Raw genomic sequence first — 22,067 nt, forward strand, 5'->3', positions numbered from 1 at the left:
TAGTTAGCAAATGATATCATAATTCATAACCCAATTTCAGCATTATTTTTGCCCCAATTATCATGTACTACATAGGTAACTCCAAAGCATTTACCTATCCAATTTTCCTATGAAAAATCTGTCACCTACCTACTTACCTCACGGGGATTCGAACCTGGGTCCCTAAATTTCCTATTCCTACCTACATGCTCTAACCACTCAGCCACGAATTCACTACGAGGGTTAGGGCATTAAAATAATATATATTTGTTTGGTAAACGCCCCACCAAACCACTCCCACTTGGAATTTACAGCTAACAGACCAGGGGTGTAACAGGGTACAATGAAACACAGCTGGTGATGGGATAGACTGGGGGTATAGCAGGGTACAATGAGCGGCAGGTGTTCTACATACAAGTCCCCTTTTCCCTTTTTTAGGATTTAATGCATTAAAATAATGAACTAAAATTGCAATTACTCAGCAATTACCCATCCGAATTGAATGAAAATAAATCTATACCCTCCGCCTTAGTGATTCTCAAATGGTGTCCAATAGGTACGAAAAACGGTTGGATAGCTTAAGAGAACATTCATTGTAATTGAAATTTCAATTTCTCAAAGCAAAACCAATAGTGTGCTACGCACACTAAAAAATAGGAAATACAATATTTCAGGAGTTGGTTAAAAAAAAATCACCATCATCAAAATTCACAATAAAATTTTTACGGCAGTTTCCAAAAGAAAATGTGACAAAAAAACAAGAATGAACCCGGTTTTCAGAAAAATCACATTTTTAAATTTCAGTAGGTATTTTAGACAGAAAAACTTTGAAATTTTAAAAACGGATAAAATCTGCTACACGTAATTGTTCAAAACCTCTTTCTGTTCTAGCAACCTTCTTTAGAAAATACGTGCACCGTGCAATAGGCACAATGCACTGCCGATGGCTGGAGGGGGAGGGGTGCCATTACTTTAGCAGAATGGTCACATTATACGAGTAGACCATGAGAAATATTATGTATTGTAAAATTATACAATAATGCAGTAAGTAACTTACATCTGTTTGATTTTTTTTTTCAACTTGAAGGTTACATGGATAAAGTACCAGTTTTTCTGGACTTTGAACAAAAATGAAATAAACAGGGAATATCCTAAGATCCAACTTGGGTAGGGGGGAGCTCACTTTTGAGCTGATTTTGCATCAACTTGGAAAAAAATTCGAGACTAAATTTTTCAATTTTTTCCAGCATCAAAAAATTGATTTTTTTAAATAATAATTTCAATAGGTACCTACTACCTAAATATGATGTATATCCACTTGAAGAATTTTCTTTCTACATATAAATCAATAATTATCTTTTCTTGAGCATGAGTCCAAGAAACGCCTACTTTATGCTACTTCCCTTAATCACATTGCATTTTTATTCTATGAATCGAGTCAGCATTTTTTCAACTGATTGCACTCTGCAACACGTTGCAATATTCCGATTTCATTTTACATCACGCCGATAATTCCTTTTCATCGAGTCGAGCTGAGTTGCGAGTCTTATGAAAATAATTCTATTAAAAAGTAAAACGGCTTCGCTGCTCGCTGTTGTGTAACCGAGTACTCGTATAAGTATCGCTCGTCTTAAAAAATGAACCAATCTCGAATTACACGTGTGGCATCTGCGTTATTTTTTCCCTTATAATCGATACATGTGGTAATTGGTAGGATATAGCAGAGAATCTTGGCTGATACGAGAATACAGCCTAATACGCTCGTCTTTCATACCTTTTTCTCATGTTAAAAGAGAATTTCATTTCGAAAATGTAATAACCGTATTAAATTTTAAATAAGATGTGACTTAAGTTCAACATTTCGCTGGTTGTTTTTTTTTCCTTCTCCTTGTACCTACGACGCGATGTTAAAAATGAGGAATTTTTATATCGTAGTTTTTCTTTTATATTATCGGCCAAGCTCGTAGCGTTAAAAAAAAAACTAGAGCTACGAGAATTAAGTATTTTATTGTTTTTTGGAATGGCAAAAGGTAAACCAAAGCTTAAAAATGACCGAGTAACATTTTACTTCAACAAATTATGGCGATTCGTTAAGAAACTAATTCGGATCGTTTATAAAAACCTGCTGAATTGTAATGGGCTTCCTTTAGCAAGACATTTTTTATTTACGAAAGTGGCGATTTTTTTTCTCCGCAGATTTATTAAGTTAACTTACCTTTTACGTTATAAAATGTTAAACGAGTAATTTTTATAAATAATTGGATAATAAATTATGAATTATTAATGACGAAATTTACGCGCTATGGGCGATTTTTCAACTCGAAATCTTGAAAATGGCTCGTGGTTGTGGATTTACGTATAGTTAGTGGTACGATGAGGTGTGTTTTAAAAATTCAGGAAACCTCGTCCGGAATATTTTTCGTGGTTTTTTTTCAGAGTTTGAAAATTTTTTGGAATTGGGTTCGGGTTGGTGTTTTTTAATGGTGTAATTTCAATTCGTCTAGGACTTTTTTTATTTCAAAGATCATCAAGACCAGATTGGTTTAATTGACTTAGGTAGGTATTATCTTTATTCGAGTTTTTAGACTGTTTTCAACTGAAATTCATTTATTCATTCAGAACAATGTGGGAAAAAACCACTAAATGAATATGTTATCATTAGTACTATTTCAAGAAATTGGATGTTTTCTCGTAGTTTATACGAACACAACATTTTTTTATTTTTTTTTATTCCATTAAAATTTTATTCAATTACTTATTTCAAATCTTTTCTTATTAAAATTTAATTACCTATCAAATTATTAAAAATGTCACTTTAAATTTTTTTGAAAACAAAAAAAAACAAGATACAATTGGAACAAATACAATTTAACTATAAAGGGAGTTAGCTTCAGTAAGATGAATTACATTATTTTCCATTTCAAAATTTAATATTCGTTTCATTTGTTTATTTCAATTGTTTATTTATTTATTTATTTATTTATTCATTTATTTATTTATTTGTTTGTTTGTGTGTTGCAATTTGATTGAAATTATTTTGTTACACGACATTCGCTAATCGTTATTGTTTATTATTGTATTTAAATTCAAAAATATAATATTCAGCCAGTATGGTGCGATATTTAAGTAAATTTCGGTTTTTCATTCAAAAACGATATTTTTACTTTTCGAGTTCATTCGTCTTCGTACCTACTTTTGACCCGATGAATATGTTACGTTTCGTTCTATTTTTGAAGGTCGTTGAACTTTCATTTGACGTAATTTAGTAGAAATAATTATGCATTTAATTCGAATAAAACGTTATTGTTTCTGTTTTCAAATAGCCTACATACAGGGGTCGGCATAAGTTAGTATATTCATGTTCAAAAACTGATGCGTTCTTTTTAACACCCTGTGGTGTGTAATGAGTAGATGGAAGGTCTTTTAAGTAGTGCGTTGTGTTCGTGGAAGTCCCACCAACATTTTGGTAATGATAGTTTCATTCCCCGCTATGTCACTACAGAAAAAAAAATTTTTTCATTTGTAAAAATTTTCGGTTGTGCAAATCGGAATACTAACTTATGCCGACTCCTGTATAATCGATAAACAAAAAAAACTGAGTAGTTTTAAAATACGGGTTTTGGCACAAAACTGGAATTGACACAAGGTCACAGACCTTCAAAATCAACTGGGAAGGTATGTAAATACATGGTCCCCCACGGATCAACAAAAATTGGATTCGAATCCAGGCGCATCCGAATCCGCTGTTTTTGGATTCGATTACGAATCCACTTTCATTGGATTTGGATTAGATTCCAGATATGTGAACCTGAAAAGAAAGAAATAGGGACAATTGGTTCTATTTTTACGTGACTTTTCATTTCATTCATGTTATTATTCAATTATTTTATTTATTTTTACATTTTGCGTTTTTGTGGAACTGTTTTACCTACCTATATTTTAAAGAAAATTTCAAATTTTTCCGGATCTGAAGACGAATCCGTTGACAGATTCGAATAAAAATGACAAAATGGGAAACGGATTCGAATCACCTCTTAAAATCACTAAAATTGATTCGAATCGTGGGGGGGGGATCATGGTAAGTACCTTATAGCATTCTAACAGCATTTTTACCTGGACATCAGTATAGCTATAGTACCTAGGGATGTTAACATTCATTTGCTGCAAACAGTGAAAAAATACAATGATGAAAAACTGAACATATTTGTTTATGGTAAATCCGTATTCAAAAATGGAATTTCAACTGATACTTGTGAATAAGGAACCAGAGGTTACCATTACTGATCACTTTTTTAGAAAAATTAAAACTACTTTAGTAAATTATTTGGAATTGTGTTTAAAATATTGATCCCTCTTTGAAATTCAACATGGATACTTCAAATATTCCTCTTTTTGTAGGTAAATGACATTTTAGAAAAAATTAAATTACTGTGAAACATTTAATACTCCACCATGACTAATGAGTAGGCAATTCAACTACATATGTAGGTATTGTAGGTATCTGGTTTTAGCTCTTGAGACTGCATTATTTTACTGCCTTTGACAGTCACCTTTGGGCTCTTTGATTTAAATATTTTTTGAAAGTAACAATCTTTATGAAACTTTGTGTGTTTCATTCACAAAAAGAACTGCAAGTGGTCTGCATATGTGAAAGTTCTGAAGACCAAAATATACCATACACAATATCCCCTCAGACAAGCAGAAACCAATATTATTAAATGCTATTGGCATATCAACATATAAACAACTTTGCAACCTTTGTGCTTCTTTGGAGCCAGACAATGCAACTATTTCTTTTGACAATGTGGTAAACAAGTTATCCAGTTGTTTTAACCCAGAGCCAAACAAATATGCTGAGCATTTTAAATTTTATAAACGTAATCAGAAAGAAAATTAAGTCATCCAAGAATATACTGCGCAGTTGAAAAGACTACCTACGAGTATATAGAGTGAATTTCCCTCAGAATGGCTTCAGGAAGGTGTAATTACTCAATTTAGTGTACCTAGGTATCTTACACAATGAAATTTATTATGATTTTTTGTATCTAAACATGATACTTTTGAAAAGGTTGTCACTGTTGCCCAAAATTATGAATTAACTATAGCAGATTCTGCTCAAACTAATGTGATTGGTTAAGATTTTTCTTCCATATTTACATAAAATTAATTTTGAAGATGATGGGAAAACTAAGAAAACCCATTATGAGATGGATTCGTCCAATTCTCCCCTAAAGAAATGTTCTCGATGCGGTTGGACCAATCACACATCTGATGTGTGTCCATACAAAGACAGTACCTGTAATACATGCAGAAAAAAAAGGCATATTTCGCCTGCTTTTCTCAATTTATTTAAAGTGTTTAGGAGATGGAAACTGAATCACACACTCTTTTTTGCTTGAAGAGTTTTTATTTTATAACTGTGCATTATGCAAATGATTTAAAGGGGGTCGCTGTCTATTTTTTCAACTGAGGGTAAAAGAGAGCAATAAATTCTCAAGTAAAACGAATGATTTCTCTTTAAATATGTAGTAGCTGAGCTGAAGATTTGTGAACACCAAAAATAATGTGATGGAGCAGAAAAAAGGCCAACAGTCAAGTTTTACATACTTAATATATATATATATACTTAGTAGTACCCTTAATCCCATTTCTCCTATGACAGAAGAGATAGATAGTGAAGTTGATGATAATTTAGTAGAAAATTTACCACAGACTGTAAATTTTTTGACATCATCATTACCTTGTACTTTAAAATGACTGGACTGTATGCCTGTAAGGTATTATCAATAACCAACCTGTTGATAGAGAATTCGATCCAGGTGCTAGTAGTATGTCTGTTATAATGTTTTGATAATTTTCTAACATTTTTCCCTGGTGCTGAATTGGACCCTCCAAATTGCACCTCAGTGTCTTATTTTAAGGAATGTCGGCAACCCATAGGTAGTATTAAATTTTAAAATTCTGCTCATTGAGGAGGAAGATGTAAGTATTGTAAGTACATGACATTTTTCATTTGAAATGCCCAGAAAATTTACTAATCACTTACAATAATATGCTTCTAAAGTAAACTTTGAAAGATGAAAAATTGAAGCAGATTTTACACGACTTTCAATTTGGAAAAGAAGTTGAAGAAATCAATATAATGAACGGATTATTAGTCCAAGGTACCAGAACTGTGATTCCTACCTCTTTACAAAAGAAGGTAATTGAATTGAAGAACATCAACTAGGTCACATGGGTGATTGGGCACTATCCAATAAAGGATATAGAAAATTATGTAAAATGCTTGTTCAAATTGTCAACAAAAATTACAAAATCCTAAACTTGAAGTTCACCCACAGGAAGTTGCAACTGTACTATGGTCAATTTGAGAGGAAATTCTACCTTGTAGATGCGTATTCAAAATTAATGGCTAGAAGTGAGACCAATGACAATATTTTATGTAGGTTTGCTTTCTAAAAAATTGTAAGTAAGTATGATTTTTTTAGTTTTTTCAATTTAAATTCTGCACAAATTTCAATTCTACTGTTTTTTGGGTGGTTAAAAATTAAAATAGCAAAAAAGTAAAAGTAATTGTGTTATTTCTTTAATGTATGAGTATAATCCAGTAAGTAATTTTTTTTTCAGAGGATTTTTTTGCGGATAAGGTGCACCGGGGGAAGTTGGAATTCGGGGTAAGTTAGAAAACTTGCTCTAGCGCCTAGAGGTTTATATCTGGCGAAGTGCCACTAAAGGTGACTTGAGGGTACTACCCCTACTTCATCACGGCATAAAAATTTTCGCGATTCAGTTTCATTTTTGATGTCTTTGGTTCAATTGTATTTTGTTGTTATTTTGAACTTATTTTGAATTTGGTCTAAAATACAGACTTTCTATTTCTTAGTTTTTCGCATATAGCGGACGAACCGTGCGTCCTAGTGAAAATCTGATGAGAGTGATCTCAAAGAGAATTAAATTCTCTACAATTTTGTTTCTACGCAATTTTTCTAGGACGCTCGGTTTGTGATCTACATCTCTCCAAAGTTTAGCCTGTTCTGACTTCCCCCAATTGGGGTAAGTCAGGACAGTTTATATTTTATTCCACTGAGCGAAAGCTACTGAGTCAATCGCGCTCAAATTTTTACCATAGGTTAAGAACCCTTATGGGAATCTACATAATAAATTTGATCCATATTGGTTCATTAGAAGGGGAGTAACACCTGGTCAAAGTTGAAATTGCGAAAAATCATTCTGACTTGCCCCGGTGCACCTTACCTATCAGCTTATTACATATTTGTATTTTTAAATGCATGCAGTTAACATGTACTTTAACAGAATTTATGCAGCATTACACCAAGTTAAATAGTACTATAAAATTCTAATATTTTGAAAAAGATTTCTATTTGTATTATTTTGAAACAATATGTAAGATATTATTGTAAAGTGATCAATTTTTTCCTTGTTTTTGGACTGTGTTAAATGGAATTTGTCCAAGTCCCATTATGATGTTCAATTGTTACTTTTTCATACTAACATAACGAGATATGTTTTTGTACTTGGAAGGTAAGGGCAACCTGAGTATTCACATCATTCATGTGACGATTGCAACACAAATACCATAGGTATCTGACTAGGGAACTATAACTCAGGTATGTCAGACGGCCATTTTGTTCCTGGTTTGACAAACTTAGCACTGCAGTAAGTATATGGGAATTCGGCAAACTTTAACCGCATATATCTTCAAAACTGTGCACTTTTACAACTTTTTCATAAAAACATCTTTGAAAGAGAATTGAACGATCTTTCCAATGGTATGCTACATGTATCAATTGAAATACATTTAATTGTTTTGAATTTCAGTCATTTTTCAGCACTTCATTTTTGGGTTAAAAATAATTTGAAATTGTGTGAAATTCACAGCATGTGCTCTAATTCAATGATTACTTTCATTCTATGCCAGAAATTCCGTCATAAAAACCTTGAATCGAAAAACAACAATTTTTTTTTGTGAGGAACAAAATGGGAATACCCGGGTTACACCCTAGTGACAAAATATGAGAGCGTTTTCACTAGCAACTTTTTAGGACCACTTCGCTGTAGCATTTTCGCTGGTGAATAGCGAATCCGCTCTACAAAGTATGCTATTCACTGTAGGGGGTAATGTGTAGCTGGAACAAGTAACCAAACAAAAGAAAAACATTCCTTTTGTGACAAAACTACAATCACAATTAACAGAAATATGAATGTGTAGGGTAGGCGCCTAGGTACTAGATAGTATGTTGTAGTTGCACAGAAAAGTCATTATCTTCCCCTTACACTCCAACTAAAGAGTGATGGAACCTGTTTTCTGCTCTACTTTCTCTGGGATGTTTAGTTTGGTTCTTGCTGATCTCCTCCTACCCCGCGTATCTGGTACTGATGTAAGGGATGTTTGTCAACTTCATTTACAGGAGTACACCACTGGTTCAGGTTTAGAAATTGGTATTAAATTAAGCATATATGGCATATGGCAATCGATCCTCATTCAGGGAGGTAATTTTTTTTGATCAATTTCGAGAAATTTATCCACTCAAATATATGTATCTGTAGCCAATAATTTTTCTAATTTTTTGAGATGTGTTTGAACAGTATGTGATATGTTTATGACAGTGAAATATTTTTTTAAAAAAGAAATTGGTCATTTGTGAAACATTTCCAGAAAAAAGAAAAACATGCTTTCATGGGTTTCTGAAACTGAAAGTGCTTCACACTAAAAAAAATATATGTACTTTATTGCATACCTAAGCACATATATCCACACAATTCTTAAGAGGAAAAGACAAGCAATTTGGGGTACATAGCAGTCAAATTTTCAGGGGTTTTTGAGTCAAAAACAATCTTCAAATTTTAGTCCCAAAAAAGTGTAATAAATGGACAACAGTTTCACTTGAAAATTAAAGGCACACACAATCCTCACAAAAAAAAGGATAGAGCTTAGAAATTCACATTATCAGCTAACTCCTTGGATTTTTCAAGTCAGAAAACTGTATTTTATTTTTATCCCAAATAGTGTTGTATCAAATTCGATTATTTAAAATAATCGCAAAAAAATAATTGCTGTCTGAATTAATCGTTCAAAAATAATCGATTACAATCAAATTTGGAATAAATCATGCAAAAATACATTTTTTTTTTGTATTTTGAACCCATTTTTCCACAAAATTTTTAATTTTACTTTCATTTGCGATTATTTGATGTACGATTATTTGTCAAAATAATCGACCAGGAAAAAAATAATCGCATTTACATTACATTTCACTTTGATTGATCAATTATTTTCATAATCGATTATAATCAGATACAACACTAATCCCAAACTAAAGACTCAATCTTCAGGGAGGGAGATGGAGAAAAAATGAAATTTTTCAGGGAGGGAGATGGGAAAAAAATGAAATTTTTCAACTTTGTCGAATGAAGCATCAAAATAAATGTTTTTCAACCTTCTAAATTGAAATCCATTTTAGAATTAATTATTTAATTCAAGTTCCTTTTCACGAAAAATTCAACAGCAAAATGTTAAAAGATGTTTTTGTAGCTAAACTATTCCAAATTCTAACATGTACCACAAAAATGCTAGCGAAAACACGAAATGCTGAAGTAAATTAATACCTGAAATAGCGTTTTCGCTTTTCGCTCTCAAAAACGCCAGTGGTTTTGCTTTTTGCCCTCAAAAATGCTCTGTGATAAAAACTGTGGTAGCGGTTTCGCTATCCGCTGTCATTTCCGCCATGTGAAAACAGTTCCAGATAGCGTTTTTAATGGCGAAAAGCGAATTTGCTAGCGACTTATTAGGACTTTCTAGCTATCCGCCAGCGTTTTCGCTAGCGGATCACGTTTTTCGTTGTCAATTGGGCAGTACCTTAATCTGACTCAACATATACAAAACTTTCCAACGAGTAAGTATTTTTCAAAATTGGTTGTTGAGTTTTGAAGAACTTATTTTGGCATGGTTTCAGAAATTGAAAAAAAGCTGCTAATGTTTGTAAATGTTTTTACCAAAATTGTACTTATTGATGCTGACTGTGTGCATCCGATTAGGGCTATTTACAACAACAGAAAGTGCAAAGCATCTGGATGTTTGTTATCATTTTATTAAACAAAATGTCGATTCTCGTCTTATTGCATTAATTCACACGTCAACTACCGATCAACCTGCCAATGGGTTAATAAAGAGCCTAAATGATGTGAAAATTAAAGGTTTTATCAATTAATTTTCTTCTATTCATTATTATACGAGTGCAATTTACGAATGTTCTGGTGTTTTGTTATTTACAAGTATTATCATTAGGTACATGCATTTTGTTATATTTATTTCTCTTTTGATGTATGTATTTTAATAGTTCGTTGTTGTCATTATAATGTATATTTGGTGTTTCCTGCTTTGAATTTGCACCATTTGTTTTTTTACGGTTTTTGTTTGTTATGTAGTCATTTTGTAACTTATTTTATTAAAGCTTTTGTTATAATCGCGATTCATTTTCGTACCTTATTGTATTTCTTTTATTTTCTATGTTGTCTACTTAAACTTAAAGCTCTCTCAAACTGGGGGGAGGGGGCGGTTATTTGTTGTACCAGGTATCAAGTGACAACACTGAGTCTTATGACGATGAGAACCTAGACTTCTCGTCGATGGTAGATACTTTAGAAAAGTTATTCGTAGTTACCATTATACGAGTCATTACTTATAAGTAGGTACCTATAACATAGTTTGAAAAGATTTTTTTTATCAAATTGGGACCTGAATAAAAACAGTTAATTTGTACTTTTTTTTTTTTTTTTTTTTTTTTTCTACTGAAATCCCAATAGTCTAATTTTTGGCCAGAAGTCAATCGTCATGTAAAATTCAGGGTTTTCATCAAAAATTTCTGAAAACAAAAATTGTGTTTTTTCAATGTTCTTATGTGCAGAATGTAAATTTCTCAAGGTATATGTACAGTAAGCAAACTAATACTTAATCTCACACCTACGGACACTTGTTATCTGTTCGCGCCATTATTCACGTAACGAAATCTCATGATATACGTTACCATATGTAAATAGGTACATATGTTTTCATTGCATATTAAAGCAACTAGATACACAATCACATATCCCTATTTATAGATGTCTACACGGTGCCCATTCTCAATACCATAACTTTCAATAAGTTAACCTAATCCTTCAATATATACGACCTATAAATACATTCTCCATTGATTACACCATCAATTCAAAAGCTTTACAAGTGAAAATCTTATAGGTACCAACGTAAATCAAACTGCATTTCGTAATTCTTACTCCGCACTACTAACTCCCCAGAAACAGAATCCAGACACAGGTACCTAATCTAATCACACAACCAATTAACAAAGACGAAAAAAAAATTAATAATCCAGCACACGAAGTTGTCTCTCACTTCGTTCGGCAAACACCACACCAACCTACGTACGTAAAATGCACTCGTGTAATTGGATTTCGAGATATCTAAGGCGAAAATCTCGTCGTCTTTCTATACTTTGCTATACTAAAAGTTGATAAAATACGTTAGGCAAATTACTCTACAAGTCTACAGTGCACACGCTTTCGAAAATCTATCGTTAAATATTCAAGCTTTCGAGAGCTTGATCGGGTGACGAACCAAGAATCTCTCTCGAATAACGACCAGACAGGAGGCGCAGGCGTTTGAAAAAGTTATTTAAAATGAGAATTTCTTTCGAGAGTTTTCATTTTTTATGCGCTCGAGCGTGCTATTGCGTGAGAAGAGAAATCCGTGACGTCGAATTTATTGTCTTCGAAAAATGAACAAGCTGATTGAATCTACATCGAGCTCTTCTATAGGTACTGTAAAGGTCACCTGTTTTTATTAATATCTTACCTACCTGCAAAGGTAATTTCAAACTGATAATTTAGCCAACAAGCTATTTAAAAACATCCAGTTCGTGTTTTTATAATGAATATTAAAACGCAATCCGCCACGTTTAGACTACTATTTGCATCGCCTACCAATATTAAATATAGACTAATGCTGTATACACGATTCTTCGTATATCCAATCAAATTAATTACGACGACTATCCGTTGAATTTTCTAATTTTCGAGCTTCTAAGAAAGCGAAACAGGCAGAAAATAACGACGACTTATAATATCGTACTTGTTGCATGCCATTAGAATGATTATTCGTTGTGTGTGGGTTGGACTGTGTTGTGTTGTGTGAGCTGTATTTAGTAGATTTCAAATAATTAATGAATAATTTAAAACTCTTTCTAAGCATTATTAGCCTCGTATACCTTTGGAAATGTACCCGAACACAAGGGTAGGAAAACGAACTCTGTGGGTTTAAATCCGAACATGGAATATGCCCACAACCTCGTCAAATGAACTCAAAAAGGTTGAATGAGAAAGGAAAAAACAGACAAGTTTCTTTTAAACTAGCACACGAGGTATCATTTTCAACTCGCAGTGTTGTAAATATTTACTCTTGGAAAAATATAAAAACGAGATTTATCAGCGAAAAAAAGTCCATTAGAATTATACGAGACACACGTGAAAAAGCAGCGAAAAAATATGATTACCTTAATAGGTAAATATTCCTTTAGAGAGAGATTCGCAATAAAAAAAAAAAAGTTCCACGAGCATACTTCGAACAACACCTTTGAAACATGTTGGTACTTCACTTTGAAGTGTATAGAAATAGTAATGACGAGAGTATTATCATTTACTCGCCTACTCTCATCGCGATTTGATAGCAGTTAAACGTGTATTTAAGAAAAAAAAAAAAGTTACCCCAGTACTTGAAAAATTTACCTTTTTTTTCGCTCACTATTTCAAGTAGGTTTCATGCTCAAGTGTGTAGGAAAAGTTCTCATACGAGGGGTAGGAATTTTAGCGAATTACTTTCCGACCTTTTTCACATTTTATACGAGTTGCTAGAGAACCGTAGTACCTATTTATTTTTCTTCTGATTATTTATTTATTTTATTTTTTTTCAGGTTTACTCAGCGATGATTCTGAAATTCAACGTTACTTTCTTACTGTTGTCTACGATCTGCTGTGGTAAGTTTTAGTTTTAGGAGTGAAATAGTCGCTTTAAAAGTAGATATTTAATATTATTGCGAAAGATTCAGAAACTTGTAACAATTTGCATTTCATTAGCAAGTTGGTAATTTTGACAAATTCCTGCGTTTGTTCTTATACGAGTACTACCCTATATAGGTAGTAGGTCCGCGAGGTATACTGTACTGGCAACTTATGTATTTATTCGAAAACGAGGGATGTAATTTTTCGAATATTATTCCCTTCCCTTTAGGAAAAAAAATATAACGATCGTTTTCCTGTCTAGACACTGTAATTTTAAAAACTCGGTTTGACATTTTTTCCGAATGGAATACTAAAGTAAGATGGATGAATTGAACGAAATTGCCGCCGGCTTTCATTCGCCTACCGTGTTGTAAACATTGTTGTAGGAGGCGAATTAGCATCGTTGCGAGAATAAAAAAAAAAAAATTTTGAATGGAAAAGGGTTTCGTACTTAGTTGACGATGAGGACTTAAAAAAAATTAAAATAAGAAGGGCTTTGATTTTTTAACGATCGTTTTTTGGTAAGTAAGGGTAGAGGCACCAAATATGGACCGCTTTTATTTTGGAGGATTGCCACTTGAAAACTATAGAAGGTAGAAACCTCCACAAATGCTTAAAATGAAGTTCCATCCTTCCACTAACACTGTACAAAACTTCAGGGATGAAGGTCAACTTTAAGTATGTTTTTTATTGTGGAGTGATGAGTGTCAAAATGACAGTTCAAAATTTTGGACGCCTATTATGGACCACCTATAAAATTTCAAAATAAACATACTTTCACATTTTTCAAAAGGTCATATTTATTTGTAGAAATGAACAAAACAACTCATTCTAAGCAGTTCAGGTTAATTTTGAATATATTTTTTTTTCAAATTGTTGAATGACGAGTGTCAAAATGACAGTTAAAAATTTTGGACGTCTAATATGGACCACCTAAAGAATAATTTCAAAATAAATATATTTTTACGTTTCAAAACATCATATTTATTAGTAGAAATAAACAAAAAAAAGTATTTCAAGCATTCCCCTTTTCAGCGGCTGTAAAAAAATGAGTAAAAAAATCAATATCACAGGTGGTCCATATTAGCGCACCCCATAAAAAAAAACTTTGCACCAAAAATTTCTGTACATACCCTCATTTTTAGCAAAAACTGATCACTCCAGCAGAAACTACATCCTTTTTTGATATTATAAACATCAATGACATTTAGAAAATTACACCACATATATATTTTAATAAAAGTTGAAAAACACACTGAAAAAATTTTTCAGTGTCTCAAAACAGTTTTTTGTAAATTTCTCAGCGAGTTTTGACTTTACAGTTGCAATTTTTGTCTCATTCGTTTTTTTGATGAAAAATACATCAGAATACATTTTTTCCTGACAGATTGCGCTAATTACCAACGAGAACGGGCGCTGGTCCATATTGCGGACTGGTCCATAATTGGTGCCCTTACCTTTACGTTACGTTCATTTCATATATTCATTACATGTATTAGTTGTGATAATTTGGGTAGTGGGTACCTAAGTATATTTTCATAAAATATATTCTTTCACAGTTTCAAAACTAATTTTTTGAAATTTTCAACTCAGCTTTGCTTTATACCTGTTTTGCAATGCACAGAAGCCACTAGCTCGCAGGGTAAAGATATAAAAATGGTCTATCAGTTACGTTCACCGGTTAAAACAAAGAATTCGATACAAACAGTGAGTAAGTTTGTGTTGTTTTGTATCAAATGTAAACAGACACGCAAAACCTCCTTCTTGAAAATGAAAAATGAAGAAAAAGGCGATAGAAAACTAATTTCTAATTTTCATAAACAATCGAGAAAGAAAAAAAATCAAATATATGGCTCGATTTTTAGTACTTAGATAATTTTTTTTGGAATTCATCAAGGTCATGGAAATCAATTTCCGAAATGAGCTTTCATTCAAATGAAAATAACTATGCAATTTTTTTACCAAGTTTTATGGAATTTCACAGAAATTTCTTGTAGCATGCTTTCAGTATTTTTCGCACAATTTTAGCTAAAGATGGTCAATCATTACAGAAATGGAATCTCATTGTACTTGGGCATTTTTTGTAGCATTTTCAGTAGGTAATTTTTATTAATTTTCAAGCAACTTTTAAAAAATTTCATCATTTACTGATGATTTTTATTTATTTTATCACTTTTTCTGTCGGGTTTTCTACGATTTTAACAAGTTTCAGCACTTTTTCTCTAGTAGATTTTTGGTGATTTATATGTATTTTGCAAAGCACAGAAGCAACCGGCCCGCAGGGTGGTTAACAGTTCCTGTAGATAAAGATAATAAAAATGTTTTGATGGTGGTTGTGTTTAAAAATCGCAATTTCTGTTTTTTTTCCTCTTCCAAAATATTTTAGAAATGTTACCTGATGAAAGCAAAGATCACCATACATTTTGGCAAGTTAACAAAAGAAAATCCTTTCATATCTACTTTTAAAACTTATGAAAAAAATATACCTATTCATAAATTTTTTTTAAAAAGGCAACGAATTAAATGATAAAACAATCAGAATATATTATTATGCAAGAAGGACACAATATCACTATGTGCCAAAATGGCGCGCATGTGTTCCACGTGAATGATTTGATAAGACATTATTTGACTAGGGAATTCGCGTGAGTAAGTTTGTGTTGTTTTGTATCAAATGTAAACAGATATATACAAAACCTTCTTGAAAAAACAAAAAAAAAAATGGAGAAACAGATGATAGAAAACTAATTTCTAATTTTCATAAATGTTGAAGAAAGAATTTTCACTGCCTTGATAATTTTTTTGGAATTCATCAAGGGCATGAAAATCACTTTCCTAAATGAGCTTTCATCCAAATGAAAATACCTATGCATTTTTTAAACTGAGTTTTGTGAAATTTCAAAGAAATTTTTTGTAGCATGTGTAAGGTACAAGTGTGGCCCAACTGCCTAGCAGTTATTCTCGTAATTATCACAGTAGGGGAAATGATGATAATCATCCCTATCAGGAGAAAGTGCGATCTGTTCTCCTTCTTCTAAACGAACAAACCTTATACTGGAAGTATGGTAAAGTGGGCGTTTCTAATAGACGCAATGTTTTCTGGTAGCTACCAGATACATCGCGAAAACTAAGATCTTTACTTAGCATCGGAATCTCGAGCTCTCTGGAGCTAAGTCACCTTCGATTGGTGTGTCGATCTTTTGGCATATCAGATGCATAAACGCACAGGCATCTTGCCTATGTCTTTCTTTTTACTGTCTGTACCACTTCTAGCGTGGAAATTTAACCATGACAATAGCTATTTAAAATATCTATTATTGGTTCGTGCCATTGGTTTTATTCTCGATATTCGCGGTATTGATTGTAAATCCAACTAAATAACTCTCTATAAATAACTTGTGAATTCGTGAAAATAACTCATAAATAACTCGTGAAAATAACTAAATAAATAACTCTGAAATTCTTTCAAATAACGCATTAAAGTAATTTAAATATCTCTGCTAAACGATGCTGAATAAAATTATCACTTTGATTAAAATATTGCGAACAACTCTTAATTGTCGTCAAATGCCTCAAGTAGGTATTAGGAGTGCAACAGAGAGACGACTGGACAGTGACAGTGTCAGTAAATATTGCATATCACCTTAGTTAATTACAATGCGTTGCAATTAACGAACCCCAGTAAGTCTGCATGAATATTTTACATGTTTTCATTTAATTTATTTGTGTTGGTTTAATAATATTGCTTTGACCCCAGTGATTAACATGAATATGTTATATTTCCCATTTAATGTATTTGTGCTAATTTAATTATGCTTAACCTAGGAATCACATATGTGTGAGATTGCCTAAAGACTCTGCTTTATAAATACTGTGATTACGATGATTAAACATATTCAGTACACCTTACGAGTATGGTTTATTTCTTGTTTTACACTCTCTAGTATGATGTATATGGAGGGTTGGAGTTATCCCAGTGTCTGCATTTTGAGCTAGCCCGGACCATGTAATTATTCCCCACGTAAGGAATAATTATTGTCTAAACCACCATATAGGGGGATGTCTACCTTATTCCCCTATAGCAATAATTCTAATCCCCCTTATAACACATGCTTTCAGTATTTTTCACATCATTTTCAAGGATTTTTTTTTGTAGCGTTCCAAGTAATTTTCTATCAATTTTTGTCATCAGTCATAATTTACTGACGATTGTTGTTCATTACTTTTTCCGGTGTTCTTTATTTTAACGATTTGAACAAGTTTCAGCACTTTCTTCTATAGTCTTTTTTGCTATATTTTTGGTAATTTTCAGTGATTTTATATTATTGATTTGTAGTGTTTTTATATCATTTCAACAAGCTTCTTGTAATGTTATTTCTTCAATTTCTGGAAATTTTCATTGGTTTTAATCCATTTTTTGGTGATTTCGTATTATATATCAATTCACATGTTTTTAGTACAAGTATTGTGAAATTTTCCTGGAATGTCACCAATTTTCAATGATTTACAGTACTTTTAATATGTATCTACTTTATGATTTATTCCATTTTTCTTGATTTCTTACAATTTCGTAAGGCTCTATACACAGGGTTGGTTCCATCTCGAAAATAGGATTACTTGGAGGAATTCTATCGCAGATATTGGAAGATCGTAGGTGAATTGAATTTTTCTTTCAACGCAGGAGAGGGGGTGGAGGCTGCCGGCACAATATTTTTTGGAATTTGAGAAAAGTAAAAAGGAAAGTAATTTTATAAATGATGTTGAAAGTACACCAAATTCACGTTTTTTTCAATTCCAGGTAAACTGACGAGTTCTCATGAAGATTTTATTATCTTGCTTCAAAATTTTAAAATTTGAACGATGAATTTTTGTTTTTGGAAAAATTCAAAAAAAAAAGGCAAACGACTCGGAGCGAAGCGAGATCCAGGAGTGAGCTCTCGAAAAATTAGTATATTGAGAGGTACGAGTATAAAAACGATGTTTTCTTGAGTAATGAATGAAGGAGTTCATTTAAAATTTGAATGATGCATGAAAAAAAATCAAACTTGAAAAAGAAAAGCAAACGAGCCCGTCGAGTGAAACGAGGTCAAAAGCCTTCAAAACATTCATGTAGGTATTGAGAAGTAGAAAAAAAGTTAATTCATGCAGAGACGAGTTTATTTTTCTGATTCAATCTTCGAACATTTCTTGAATTTGAACACACGTTCTTTATTCGAAAAAAAAAATGATAGGAATTTTTCCAATTGGTATTTCAAAATCCAATCCAGTTGGCAACTATTTGTCAACTTTTCCCATTTTCCAGACGCCTGTGAGGAAGCTCAAATGATTGGATCAGATCAGATTTAGCCTTGATCAAATTTAATGCGATCATCTGTACCTATAATAAGATCTAATCTGAACAGCGTGTAATCGACTGTGGAGTTCATGAGATGAGATAGGTATACACCTATTGTCGAAATTGAAAGATTCGTTTCAAATGAATGATTCCTTTGGAGTTAGGTACAGGTTCAAAACATCAAACTCTGTTTCATTTTTATTGTTTCAAAATAATGAAATTTAAAAAAGAAAATCAAATTTGATAAACTTGAGATTTGAATGAGTAAATGTTTCTGCATTGTAATAAAGGTACATAATTTTGGTGAAATATTACATTTTTATACCTATGTATACATTATACATACATCATGCAAAGCTCAATAAACCGATCGATCCAATTTTTAAAATGATTGAACCCTTCAAAATTTTAAGCACCAGAAAGTGAAAACTCAATGAATTCAAAAAAAAGTAAGTTATCGACTTATCGATCTAAAGAATGAGCTGCCTTCACTTTTGACCACATCTTTACCATAGTATAATAATAGAAAACGAAAAGTTGAAAAAGTAAATTCACACATAATATATGACATTCTCAACTTCTCCCCATATAGTTTCCAGTTCGCGTTATTCATAGTATAGAAATGTCCAATTTAAGGGTATAAATTACCTTCGTATTCTACTCGTACTATAGTATAACCAAACGGAAGTCAATCAATCGCCTGATACGTTTAAAGTACATAATAAATGCCTCTCGCTCTATACATTTATAGGATAGGTAATTCACGTGTAATATTTTATACTTGCTTAACTCGACTGTAGAACACAATGCAACAGAGAACTACAGTGTTAACTTTACAGCAGGGTAGGTAGGTAGGTAGGTATACATAGTAGACTACGAATAAAAATACCAACTGTTTGTATACAACATAAAGGAAAACTTGCAACTCCAGCCAACCAGCACTAAAGAAAGTTTTAAGGTAAAAGCGTGCATAATGACAAGGTTAGGTAAAGGCAATACCTTATACCTATACACAGTATAGTAGTTCCAGATTAAATGTATCGATTTCGTAGACTATATAAGACAGCTACACGTAGAGAAATAAGTTTTTCTAATAATGTTGCTATTTACCTTTATCCGTTGGCCGATTACCTACGTCGGATTAACGTTTAAAATTTCCTCTCCGGTGTGAATTGACTTTTACTACAGGCCGCCGCCGGCTCAAATTACCACAAAAATATACCATTTTCTCGCTATTCAACGAGCTTGTTTTAGCGAATCGTATCGTATCGTACACGATGTGTAGCAATTATAAAAGCCTAACGAGCCGTTTAATAGAAATGAGAAAAATTTCAGCGTAAAAAATTAATCTGCGAAAAACATTAGCATAATTTTTCCACGTAGGTAACCGAGCCTTTAAAAAAAATTACAATCGTTGCAAAAGTAGATATACGTACGCGGAAATCGTTTATTTTTTTTCACCTAAAGATATAAATAGGCAGGTACCTACGCGAAGGGTGATGGTGATTTCCTTGCTAGCCAGTTTAATTAGTTCTCAGCGTGAAAAAAAAAGATTATTACGAATCACGCGTTCGCCTTCGTCTTCACCCACCTTGGCTATATTTTTGAAAACTCCATAAATCATCGACAGATTCGATAGACTGGATTCTAGGTTTATTTTTCCTTTGGGAAACGAACAACAGTTGAACGAGAAAAGTATACCGTTTGGTAAATTAAATATCTACCACGTTAGCTAACTGCACTAGCGAATTACCACGTGTAATTTTTATTCGATTACTTATTTTCGAAGTTGGGATTTCCCCTCCTCCAACCTTCAAAGTAATGATCTCTGGTGAGAAAATGATTCCGAATTTTTCATTTTTTTTCATTTTCAAAAAACTTGGGCTGGGCCCCTCAATTTTCAAAAATTTGAAAAAATACAAATTTACTGTAAAATGTTGAAATGAAATTCTAAGTCCTATCATCTTCAAAAAGACCCTTTTGAGTAGGTAGAATAAACTCATAAGGATCATTACTGATATGTTTGGCAAAAATTACGACCATTTGACTACTTCAAACTACTTTCTTGTGAATTTTGACGGAAAAATATTTCAAATTTTCATCGATTTGACAAAAATTGACACTCTCTGACAACTTTGTCAAAAACAGGAATTTTTTGACAATTTTAGCAAAACATGATTTTTTTGGCGAATCTTGACGAGAACAGGAATGTTTGACAATGTTGGCAAAAATTGACCCTTTTCGACAATTTTACCACGAATGGTAATTTTTTTGACAATTTCCATTAAAATTGATATTTTTTGACTATTTAGCAAAAAAATTACACTTTGATATAGTCAGAATCGGATAGATTACTTAAGGGAGAGAAGGAAATGTTTGATTTCGTGCTCAATGAAGATAAGAATTATTCCTTACATGGGGAATAATTGCCTATTGCCAGCTAGCTCAGAAGGCTGTAACCTATCAATTCAACTATACACATTCAATGTTCATAGTCATAAATAAAAACGCTGTTTTACTCATACTATGTATTTACTTACACTATTTACAAATCGTCATAAACATAGGTACATTGTGTGCAATTATGTTTTCACATAGCATTTGAATGAATGATATTTGGAGATGTAAATGACTTAACTCTACCTATAGTGAGAAAGCCTGCAGAGAGATATGTAATTTTACTAGTATTACTACTTCATCCATGCCACTCGCAAGTGGAATAGGACGTGCGAATTATATAGGTACCTATTAGGCACCTGATAATATAACTAGGGTATTCATCTAATTAAGGTCGTAGTACTAGACATTTTAGTCAGATGTACTACAACGAAAAAAGCTTATAATTAATTAGTATACATATTTCACTACTTACAGAACACTATACACTTTTTTCCATCTCTATCAGTGGCCTCCCCAATACTAAAGGCATTGATGGAACTTAACTAAACGAGACAGCACGTAGCACTTTGCATAATCCGAATATGCCGCGGAACATAACAAACTACCAAAAAAGATACTATTTATCCATCACGGGATCGATCAATATAATAAAACAAATTGAATTACCTCGCTAGAAGAGGGTACAAATAACCATCACTCGATCGTGGCCTCCCCTGGGGGCGCATCCACGATCCGTTATATTAACAGGCGACAAGGAACCAAGTGAGGATTTTTCTCAAGAAATCTCTAATATAAAGACGTACATAGCAGCAAAATCCCAACCCCTAAAGAGTGGTGGTATATGCGCAATGCGCGAGAATTGCTATGTACAAGTACAGAGCTAATAAATAATTTTCTTAAACCCTATCTTCGATCATAAATGTCATCATAACGCGAGCCGTGAGATCATTGATTAATTGACCTGTCGCAGGGGGTGGAATGCCACCACATACGTCGCTAAATGGAGATCTCATGAATCTGTCATTCTATCGTCCTTGTCGCGAACTCTTTAATAAGGAGGGTTCGGACAACGACCAGACGTCATGTTCGTAAAGTACAGAAGAATGCGAGATTGTTACACTTCTTAATAATTTCACACGTTCTCAATATTTTCAATATAAGGGGTCAGTAAAATAAGCACTACCTTTGGCAGTGGGGCCAATCTGCCCTATGTCAACTTTTCAACGTAGGCAAATTTGGCAACAAAAAAACAGAAGCTACCTCAAAACGTTGTAAAAAT

General features: G+C 32.7%; 1 protein-coding gene across 1 annotated transcript in view; it reads left to right on the forward strand.

The window, feature by feature from the left end:
* The window catches only part of LOC135843923 (uncharacterized), a 222,304-nt gene that overhangs the window by 25,637 nt on the left and 174,600 nt on the right, over positions 1-22,067 (forward strand). The window contains exon 2 of the mRNA XM_065361975.1: positions 12,966-13,029. Coding sequence (XP_065218047.1) covers positions 12,978-13,029 — 52 coding nt within the window. The 5' untranslated portion in view covers positions 12,966-12,977. The remainder of the gene's footprint in view (positions 1-12,965; positions 13,030-22,067) is intronic.

The sequence above is a fragment of the Planococcus citri genome, chromosome 4 (genome assembly GCF_950023065.1).
Source record: "Planococcus citri chromosome 4, ihPlaCitr1.1, whole genome shotgun sequence".
In the NCBI taxonomy this organism is placed as follows: domain Eukaryota; kingdom Metazoa; phylum Arthropoda; class Insecta; order Hemiptera; family Pseudococcidae; genus Planococcus; species Planococcus citri.